The sequence below is a fragment of the Musca autumnalis genome, unplaced genomic scaffold (genome assembly GCF_047663935.1).
Source record: "Musca autumnalis isolate F117 unplaced genomic scaffold, ASM4766393v1 scaffold_5, whole genome shotgun sequence".
NCBI classification, from domain to species: Eukaryota; Metazoa; Arthropoda; class Insecta; order Diptera; family Muscidae; genus Musca; species Musca autumnalis.
The window spans coordinates 87881456-87893158 of record NW_027412088.1 but is presented as its reverse complement, the minus strand read 5'-3'; the positions used below and the strand labels follow the sequence as shown (position 1 = coordinate 87893158).

The 11703-nt window shown below is 32.2% G+C and overlaps 1 protein-coding gene across 1 annotated transcript in view; it reads left to right on the top strand.

The window, feature by feature from the left end:
- Positions 1–366: 366 nt before the first annotated feature.
- The window catches only part of LOC141406639 (uncharacterized), a 29194-nt gene continuing 17857 nt past the window's right edge, over positions 367–11703 (top strand). Inside the window, exons 1-2 of the mRNA XM_073992476.1 lie at positions 367–566; positions 644–691. Of these exons, the coding sequence (XP_073848577.1) occupies positions 486–566; positions 644–691 (129 nt within the window). The 5' untranslated portion in view covers positions 367–485. The remainder of the gene's footprint in view (positions 567–643; positions 692–11703) is intronic.

Genomic DNA, 11703 nt, shown 5'->3' with positions numbered 1-11703 from the left:
CAAGGCGACGATGCGTCATTTTTCTGGCGCAATGGTCAAAGCTAAAGCAATTAAATGCTGGTCACTGATGTTTTCACTCTGATGAGTTTATCCCCAATTTATATATTTATGTTTAGTTGTTGTTCTATAAGTAAATATTTTGAAAATATTTCGCTAAACAAATACAATACTAAACTACTACTATTGACGAGTTTCCCGCTATGTATAAATATTTTCCACAAATGAGTTGCTGTGTGTGCGAGTGTGTGCAAATGACTGTGACACTTGTTTGAAAATATATTTAGATGTCAACTGTCAATCACATAGCTTTTCATTTCACCGTCTGTGTATAAATTCAAAAAACTACTAACGTTATCACATTATTACACGTTTGGGAATCTATTGAAAGGGTCATACCACACCACACGCTTAGATAGTTTGAGTTGGAAACTTGTGTGTTTAACTGTCAATTATAATTTAAAACTTGTTTGAAAATTTTGTGTTAAATGAAACATCGTTTATATAAAATGTTGTCCTATCAAAATAGAGTTATATCCTTGATGGTTTTGATCAGTTGTTGCCATAAAGTAAGTTGTGATATTTACAAGTGTCTTACGAAGAAAGTAAAGGAGAAGTGTAAATTTATATTTTCTTTTTGTTGTAGTTGATAGTAATGGCAGCTATAGATTGTCAACGGCCGCCTCAATTAGTGGTGAGTATTAATAATACGTATTTCTTTTATCAATTATGAAAGACTCAAGACACAAACTATGTATTAATATGAGAGAAAGACTTAAGACATAAACTCTATAACGGAAGATTGCTCATGTTGACTTAAGACGCAAATATATATATATATATATATATATATATATATATATATATATATGTCCACCGGCAATATTAAAGACGAAATTTCGATACAGTGAGAATTTTGACGACATTTTCGTTTTATGACGACGGTTTTCGAAATTGTATATGTCCAGTGATAATTTTAAAGACTTGAGAATATTGGAAACTTTAAATTTACAATATGAGCCAACATGTTAAATATGAACATTTCGATTGTCTAAATCAATTTTTTATTCATATTTTGATATACACAGCCTAAAAATTCGAATTTTGATTAAAAATAAAATTTTTATTTCTGACAGGGTTGCCGTGTCTTATAAATATCCTGTCAAGTCTTGTGCAACAAAATTTAACTAAAAACATATTCAAGCGTTCAGATGTAAAATTTCTATCGTATTGGGGTCCATGGACAACAAAAATACCTTTGATTTCTTTAGGTCGCTTCGTTTTTGTGTTTTATAACGGAAATTGTAGTGAAAAACTGGATTTCTAACATTTTTCAATTTTAAACGATCATAACTTCTATTTGTCACAACGGATTTGAATTTATTTTAAAGGGGCGAGTAATATCTTTCAAAAAAGCCATTAATTTTTAAAATTGGTTAATAAATGGCTAAGTTATAGTTGTTGAAGTGCGAAAAAACGCATCAAAAAACGGGAAAATACATTTCTGCGTGCTTTTGTCGGCACAGAAGATACCAAACAGTATAATAATTTATTTTTACCAAAAAGGAAATTAAGTTAGCTTTCAAAAATGTGAAAAACTAATGAAATCGGTTGAAAAATAAATAAGTTATGTAATTTTTTGGTGTTGTTCCTTTTTGGTTTTTATGCAAGGCCGTCCCTCCGTCAGTCTGTGGTAATCACTCTAGCATCCACAAAAATTGAGATAGGACGCTGAATGTTGGCAACGATGAGAATTTTGTTTCGGGGCAGGTCAAGCTAGAAGATTGATCAGTCCTCGTTTTGGTATAGCCCCCATATGAAGGTACCGCCCGATTTCAGGTTTTTTGACGATTTTAGCTACATTTTCAGACCGAAAACAAATTATAAGCATATAAAGAATTATGGATCATGGAGAACCCTATGTGCTACATTAAAGATGATTCGTCTAAAAACGTAGCCTAAAACGTTAAAATACCAGAAATCGGGAGGCATCAATTTATGGGGGCTATATAAAAACGAGGACCTACATAGGTCAATAATTTTTGGTGTAGAAACTTCTTGGTCAATTTGAACCTTAAATGTCAAACTATAGCTAATTCGGTCCGAAAATATGGTAAAAATCTTCAAAATGCATGAAATCGGGATGTACGGTTATATGAGAGCTATTCCAAAACGTGGACCTATATAGTCCATCTTTGAACTAGACGTGCACCGAAACTAAAGACCCATTTTTCCAAAATTTCAGCGTCCTATCTCAATTTTGGTTGATGCTAGAGTGATTACAACAGACGGACGGACTTGCATAAAAAAACAAAAAGTAAAAACACAACAAATTGCATAACTTATTTATTTTTCAACCGATTTCATTAGTTTTTCCCGTTTTTGGAAGCTAACTTAATTTCCTTTTGGTATCTATAAACCGTAACAACGTCGAGAATCTTCTAAGCAAACTAGACCAAGCGGAAAAGCATTTTCCCGTTTTTTGATGCGTTTTTTCGCACTTCAACCACTATAACTTTGCAATTTATTATCCGATTTCAAAACTTAATGGCTTGTTCGAAAAATATTATTCATACCTTCATAATAAACCCATTGTGAAAAATAGAAGTTACGCCCGTTTAAATTTGAAAATTTCAAAACCAAATTGTTTACTACATTTACCGTTATAAAAGAAAAAGAAAATTGACCCAAAAAACCAAAGGTATTTTCGTTGTCCATGGACCCCAACACGATAGAATTGTGCATCAGAACCCTTGAAAATTTTTTGTGCAGCACGTGGTTATTTATTGGCTTAGTATGCCAACCAAGGCATTATTGGTATAATTTGAAAATTTGTGATGAGGGTGGATGAGTTTTTGGGGTGGACGGCCTTCGGCCGGGATTTTAAGACTTTCGCTTATGGACTCTTTAAAAAAGGAGACGTTTTCGTTGTTGGCAGGATTAATTAAGAAAAACTTAAACTTTTAAAGAATTTTTCGTTCCATTTTTTTAATGAGTCTTCTAGTCTATAGAAGACAGCACGTGTTGTCTTCTATTTTATAGAAGAAAACATGTGTCATCTTTTCTATAGAAGACTACATGTGTCGTCTTCTATTCTATAGAAGACATCATGTGTCATCTTCTATTCTACTGAAGACAACATTTGTCGTCTTCCATTCTCGAATTAAATTTACGAAATCCACTTGAATTCGAGAATGGAAGACGACAAAGAGGTTTAAACGCCTGTTAGACTATACACTTATAACATGTTTAAGTGCATTATCTCGATTTATTTGACATATATTGTATGAAAATGGCAATTTATATCGACTGGATTTGCTAAATCCAGCATAGTCTAAATGGGCTATTAAGGTGAAGAATTCCGTCGACCACCTCATTTCACCCAATCTCTCAAATTCATTGCATAGTCCGTTTACATTTACGAAATTGAGTGGATTTCAACAATTCTTTTGCGTATAAACCAAATGAAAACTGATCTGAAATCCATTGGATTTCATTTGACGTACACGCAATGGAATTGACATTTTAAACCCCATGGGTTTATTAAGTCCGGTTATATATAAACGTACTATAATATGATATAGTAAAAACGTGGCGTTTATTTTAACCTTTGTAGCGGATTTACATGAAACGTATGATGTCAACTGCATTGAAAATCAGTCAAATGACAAAGAAACGTGTTCTCATTTATTTAACGTCAGATAAATCGAGATATGCCTGTTTACTGGGATAATTAGCTAAAGTAAAAAATTTGACGTTTAATTTATTTTACCTTTTGTAGCAGAAATAATACCGCGCTTACACTATTGAAGGTTAACCCACTGGGTTTAATAAACTGTCGGCTGATGTTGGTTTACGTATACATACGAAGTAACACATAAGTATCAAAAAAATACTTCCCAAAAATTAAAATGGTAACTATTGATGCATTACAACAAGTATTTAAAATGTATTGTGATTGATTGGAAAACAAAAAATATGGGACAAAATGCATAAATAATGAGCAAAGAAAACATTTACCGCAAATGTAATAAAGTCGTGTTTTACACTTCTACGATTTCTCTCCCCTCTTTGCTCGTATTCGTATATTTTACTCGCAGGGATACATTTATGTATCATGGTATCAAGGGTACATTTTGTTAAAAAAGTGTCTAATGTAAAAAAATAAATAATTTTATGATTTTCAAATAACTTTAGATTTATAAAGGCCATACTATCTCATAAGACCAATCGTAAATGTGTAAAAACGACAAACCCTGTTGTAAAAACAGTTGCAACTTTTCGTACTTTTGTGCATAGTTGCATTTTTTGCACATACATCGAATACAACACTGCATTTCTGGTGGATTTGTGCCGGATTTAAAATAATCCCAGCCGTGAAAGGTATTTAATGTTTGTATGGCAAATCTGGTCAGATTTTACCAGATTAAGCAACTAACTGCCTGTTTCTGTATGTCGAAAGAAGAATGTGTGCGTTTTCAAATTTGTTTTTTGTTGTGAAGCAAAAGCAAAGGTAAAATCATTTCGAAAACTAAAGTTCGGGCGTGTTTCATTCGCACAGATTCTTCTTTCGACATACAGAAACTGGCTGTAAATCACCAAGAAGTGGGTTAACCCGGCAAAAAGCTGTAGTGTAGCCGTGCTACAAACCGGATTTGATAATTCTCGTGATTTAAGATGGCAACTGCGTTGAAAATCTGTCAAATAAATTACGAAGAAAAGTATTTTCGAACATTTTAGGTCATATAAATATATAACTATTTATCGAGAAAACATGACATTTAATTTATTTTGATTTATATAGCGGATTTTCATAAACCGGATTTTAATAAATCTCGTCATTTAAGACTGCACCTGTGTAGAAAGTCTGTCAAATAAATTGCGAAGAAATGTGTTTTCGTATATTTTAAGTCTTATAGTACGTTTATTTATAACCGGATTTAACAAACCCACTGGGTTTTAAATATCAATTCCATTACATACACGTCAAGTAAATCCTCATAAAGAAAGTTAACCCTGCAAAAAGCTATAATATAAACAACATATTATAAATCAAGATATACCTATTTACCGATATTATTAGCTACGATAAAAACATGACTTTTAATATATGTTAACATTCTTAGCGGATTTATGTAAAACGGATTTTAATAAAACACATCATTAAAGGCGTCAACTGCATTGAAAATCTGTCAAATAAATGACCAAATTCCTGTTTACATAAATTTTACATCAGATAAATCGAGATATACCTGTTTACCTGCAGTTGAAACATGACGTTTGATTTATTTTAACATTTGTAGCGGGTTTACATAAAACGGTTTTGAATAAATCGCGTCATTTAGGATGTCAAGTGCATTGAAAATCTGTCGAATAAATAACGAAGAAACGTGTTTTCGTAAATCGAGACATACGAGACCTGAGATAATTAGCTACGATAAAAACATGTCTTTCAATTTATGTTAACGTTCGTAGCGGATTTAAGTGAAAGGGATTTTAATAAAACACATCATTAAAGACGCCAACTGCATTGAAAATCTGTCAAATAAATTATCAAACCCCTGATTACATACAAAAAACATGACGTTTAATTTATTTTAACATTTGTAGCGGATTTACTTCAAACGGATTTGAATAAACCGCGTCATTTAAGATGTCAAGTGTGTTGAAAATATGTCAAATAAATGACGAAGAAACGTGTTTTCATTCATTCTAGTCAGATAAATCGAGTTATACCTGTTTACCGGGGTAATTAGCTAAAGTAAAAACACGACGTTTAATTTATTTTAACTTATGTACCGGATTTACATAAACCGGATTTTAATAAATCTCGTCATTTAAGACTGCACCTGCGTAGAAAATCTGCCAAATAAAGCTGAAAGCACATACAACGTTTGAGTAAAGTTTCGCGTTGGGCGTTGACAAAAAACAACAACAGGGCGAGGCCGACATCAAAGTCCGGCGTTCATGTTTTTGCCGGCATATATTTCAAATGAATTTGAATTTTTCGGGCTCATGCCCAACAGTGTAAAAACGGCCAAAACGACACAAAACTTTACCCAAACGTTGTATGTGTTTTCAGCTTAAATTGCGAAGAAACGTGTCTTCGTATCCCACTTAGCGCCGAGAAATTTTTTTGCCAGAAAACTTAAAATTGTTTATGAAAATTATATTTTTGAGACTTTCTAAGCATTTTTTAAAAAATAACTTTTTTCTCTAAAACGTATAGTTTTCCTGCAATCGGGCCTTCTTTTAAAAGTGACAAACACTTTGGAGGGCAATATTGGGGTATCCTTACATGGCAATCCCTTGGTTTTTGATTGAGAAAATACTCTTACTATATTCCTAACAAATCCCTGACTTTGTATGATTCCAACATTTATGATTAATTTTTTATCGCATATTTAAATTTTTCATCAAAAGTCGAAAATTACAAAAAAGTCGATTTTTTTGAATAGCTTGGGTTTTGGGCCAATTGCGTGGAAATACGTAGGTCAACTGAAGCGTTATAAGCGTGAAATGACAGATAACAGACAATACTATAACAAAATGCAAAAAACCCCACAAAAATATTCGAAAAAGCCAGAGTTTTACGTCAATTTTTGCAACCATTTTTTGTGGCGTTTAAACGACCAGTGGCTTTATCTGGGTTATACCCCGGTTACACTATTGAAGGTTAACCCACTGGGTTTAATAGATCCAGTGGGTTAATCTTTGCTGGTTACACTTAGCTTTTCGAGGATATAAACTGCCAGCTGATGTTTGTTTACGTATACATACAAAATAACTAATAAAGTCGTGTTTTACACTTTTACAATTTCTCGTATGAGATATCGTCCCCTCTTTGCTCATATTGGTATACTTTACACACATGTATCATGTTATCAAGCGTACTTTTTGTTAAAAAAGTGTCTAATGTAAAAAAAAAAAATAATTTTATGATTTTCAAATAACTTTAGATTTATTATTTTCATAAAATCTCATGCGACCAATCGTAAAAGTGTAAAACACGACAAACTCTGCTGCAAAAACAGTTGCAACTTTTGGTACTTTTTGAGTAGAGTTGGAATTTTTTGCACAAATACCGAATACAACACTGTATTTTTGGTTGATTTGTGCCGGATTTAAAATAAACCCAGTCGTGAGAGGATTTAATTTTTGTATGGCAAATCTGGTCAGATTTGACCAGATTAAGCAATAAATCCTCATGAAGTGGGTTAAACCGGCAAAAAGCTGTAGTGTAACCGTGCTATTATAGTACGTTTATATAAAAGCGGATTTAACAAACCCACTGGGTTTTAAATGTCAATTCCATTACGTACACTTCAACTAAATCTTTATAAAGAAGGTTAACCCTGCAAAAGCCTATAATATAAACAATCTATTATAATTATCTACGATAAAAACATAACTTTTAATATATTTTATCATTCGTAGCGGATTTATGTGTAACGGATTTTTATAAAACACATCATTAAAAAGTCAACTGCATTGAAAATCTGTTAAATAAATGACCAAATTTCTGTTTACATACATTTTACGTCAGATAAATCGAGATATACCTGTCTATCGGGATAATTACCTGCAGTTGAAACATGACGGTAAATTTATTTTAACATTTGTAGCGGGTTTACATAAAACGGATTTGAATAAATCGCGTCATTTAGGATGTCAAGTGCATTGAAAATCTGTCAAGTAAATTACCAAACCCCGGCTTATAGCGCGGTTACACTAGAGTTTTTGCCGATTAACCCACTTGATGACGATTTATTTGACGTTTGCGCTATGGAATTGACATTAGAGACCCAACCCCACTATGTTAATCCGGTTAAGTGTAACAGGGGTATTACATACAAAAAACATGAGGGTTAATTTATTTTAACATTTTTAGCGGATTTACATTAAACGGATATAAATATATAGCGTCATTTAGGATGTCAAGTGCATTGAAAATATATTTCAAATATATGATGAAGAAACGTGTTTTCATTCATTCTACTCATATAAATCGAGCTATACCTGATTAACGAGGGTAATTAGATAAAGTAAAAACATAACGTTTAAATTATTTTAACTTATGTAGCGGATTTACATAAAGTGCATTGAAAATATATTTCAAATGTATGATGAAGAAAGGTGTTTTCATTCATTCTACTCAGATAAATCGAGCTATACCTGTTTAACGGTGGTAATTAGATAAAGTAAAAACATGACGTTTAAATTATTTTAACTTATGTAGCGGATTTTAATAAATCTCGTCATTTAAGATGGCAACTGCGTTGAAAATCTGTCAAATAAATTGCGAAGAAAAGTGTTTTCGAATATTTTAAGTCTTATAAATCAAGATAAACCTATTTATCGAGATAATTAGCTACGGTGAAAACATGACTTTTACAGCCAGTTTCTGTATGTCGAAAGAAGAATATGTGCGAATGAAACACGCCCGAACTTTAGTTTTCGAAATAATTTTACCTTTACCTTTGCTTCAAAACAAAAAACAAATTTGAAAAACACACAAGAGTTTGGACGTGTTTCTTTCGCACACATTCTTCTTTCGACATACAGAAGCAGGCTGTTAATATATATATTTTAACATTTGTAGGGATTTAGATAAGGCGAATTTTAATAAATAGCGTCATTTAGGATGTGAAGTGCATTAAAAATCTTTAGAATAAATAACGAAGAAACGTGTTTTCGTAAATCGAGATATACCTGTTTATTGAGATAATTAGCTACGGTAAAAGAAACTTTTTTCGTATATTTTAAGTCTTAAGGCCTCGGCAAATACTGTCCGTTATGAGTCGGTCCACATGAAAAATGTGTAAGTGATGCCAAGTTTGTTCCTGAAGTTTAGATAGGAAATTTGCATAAACGCATAATTTCAAGAAACTATTGTACACGGTTTCATGTGTTTTGCAATTTTGGTTTGTTGCAATATTCGTATGAAAAAATTAGACAGTTTTATTTGACATTTTCCTTTACTTTCATGTCAAGATTTCGGGGAAAGTTCTCTTAGTGTGGCCCGGGACTTATCAGCTTAATTCTAAAACAAAAACATCATTGTTGCAAGTTTATTTAGTAATTTATTTCCATTTTTTAGTTGCTTGATTATTTTTGTTCTGCCCCACCATAAAACGACAACATAAAACAGTTGCATTTTTCGGTAGTTTATGACAAAAAACAGGGTTTCTTATAATAGTATGGTGTTTTCGTGCGTTGTTTAGAGATAAATTCCTCTAAATTTTATATTGCCTGTTTTAGCAAATAAATGACGAAACAGCCTTAAAACCTGTTTTCCTGGTAGTGTAAAAAGCACATTACACTTGCTTACACTTGCGCCCCAAAATCCACTGGATTTCACGAAATCCTGAAATACACCCCGGTGTTTACACTTATTTTTTTGTTGATTTCAAACATATTAAAATAATCAAGGTAGATGTATATGCGCAGCTGATCGAACATGAATTTTCAAAACTAGTTCTTGTAAACTCATCAAAAATATACGACAATATAGAACTTTACAACATTATTTCGAAAATTATCGTAAGATTATCTATGTATAAATCTTATTGTGTATAGTACTAACAAATGATAAAATAAAAAATGATTTTATCGTTGAGACATCGTAATAATAAATTTTGATAGATAAAAATTGTCTTCAGAACCTGCAAAATATTACTACTTGCAGTAGTTTTCCCGTTTAGTATTAAAAATGCGTTCTCGTACTCCCAAATCTGGACTTTTTGCAACTTCCGTCATTTTTTCCATTCCCGTATTTTTTTAAGAAATTTGTATGGGGAAGCAATTTTTGATAATTCGCTCTTTTTCTAACATTACCATTAAAAAAATACCTGAGTACAATGAAAAATAGCATTGTAACAAAGTAATTTAATATTTTTTTCACATTGTTTACAAATTTTGATACTAAAGATTTTTGTTGCAGCAATTGACCATCTACCTTGTTTATTGTAAAGCTGAAAACACATACAACGTTTGAGTAAAGTTTTGCGTTGGGCGTTGACAAAAAAACAACAACAACAGGTCGACGCCGACACCAAAGTCCGGCGTTGATGTGTTTGCCGTCATATATTTCAAATGAATTTGACTTTTTCGGCATCATGCCCAACAGTGTAAAAACGGCCAAAACGACACAAAACTTTACCCAAACGTTGTATGTGTTTTCAGCATAATGCGTGAAAAGTGTTGCAACTTTTGGTACTTTTTTAGGCAAAAACAGGGTTGTATGTCATTTGTACTGTGATTTCGATGTTGATTTCGCTGAAATCACGAAATGAGATACTATCATTTTTGTATGCGAAATCATGATAAATTTTGCATGATTCCGCGCGAAATCACGAAACGCCGCCGAATGTAAATGTAATGTAAGACGAAATTTAATAAATCGCGTCATTTAGGATGTCAAGTGCATTGAAAATCTGCCGAACAAATAACGAAAGAACGTGTTTTCGAAAGATAAAAATAAATCGAGATATACCTGTTTATTGACATAATTATACTATTTTTACATTTACGAAATCCACTCGATTTTAACTCTCAATTCCATTGCTCAAACGTCAAATGAAATCCAATCGATTTCAGATGAGTTTTCATTTGACGTATACACAAAGAAATTGACAGATGAAATCAAGTGGATTTCGTAGAGTATGAACTTGTCTATGATTTAAACTTTCAATCCCATAGAATATAAGTCAAATAAAATTCAGTGCATTTAGAACTTCGATTTATTTGACGTATATACTATGGAATTGACTTTAGAAATCGAGTGGATTTATAATTCTAAACGTACTGTAATAGCATATTTATATTACAGCTTTTTGCCGGGATATGAGGATTTATTTGACGTGTATGCAACGGAATAGGCATTTGAAAATCAGTGGGTTTACTACATCGGTGTCCAAAATAAATGAGAGAAAATTGATGGAGGAGTAATGTACCTTTATTAAACAATTGGTGACATGCTCTCATTTGAATTCGTTACTCTCTGTTGTTACGACAACGTGCAGGCGTGGACATCCCTAGTTTACTAAATCCAATGATGTGTAAACGTACTATAATTATCTCAATAAACATGTATAGCTCTATTTATCTGACGTAAATGTACGAAAACACGTTTCGTCATTAATTTGACTGATTTTCAGTGCATTTTATATCCTAAATCACACGATTTATTAAAATCCGTCTCATACTACGCTTACAGTAAGTTTACATTTACGAAATCCACTCGATTTCAAATGTCAATTCCATTGCTTAAACGTCAAATGAAATCCAATTGATTTTAAATGAGTTTTCATTTGACGTATACGCAAAGGAATTGACAGTTGAAATCGAGTGGATTTCGTAAATGTAAACATAATCTAATTATCTCAATAAACAGATATGTCTCGATTTACGAAAACTAAACCACTAGAACAATTGCCGCTGGAGTACATCTTTTCCTATGAATTCGCCTATGAATTTTACAAGAAAGCGCGCAGCTAGGATGCACTCCATTTTGCTTCCACGGCACACAGCTAGGGTGCACTCAATTTTCGATCCAAATCACAGCCTTTGATGTAGTATTTTGGATTGAATTTAAATGCAGTCTAAAGATGCTATAAAATGCAAGCCATTGCAAATATCCCAAAATAAATAAAATACATTGCTTATTCGTGTAAACAAGAATATTAACTTTATTACACTAATACA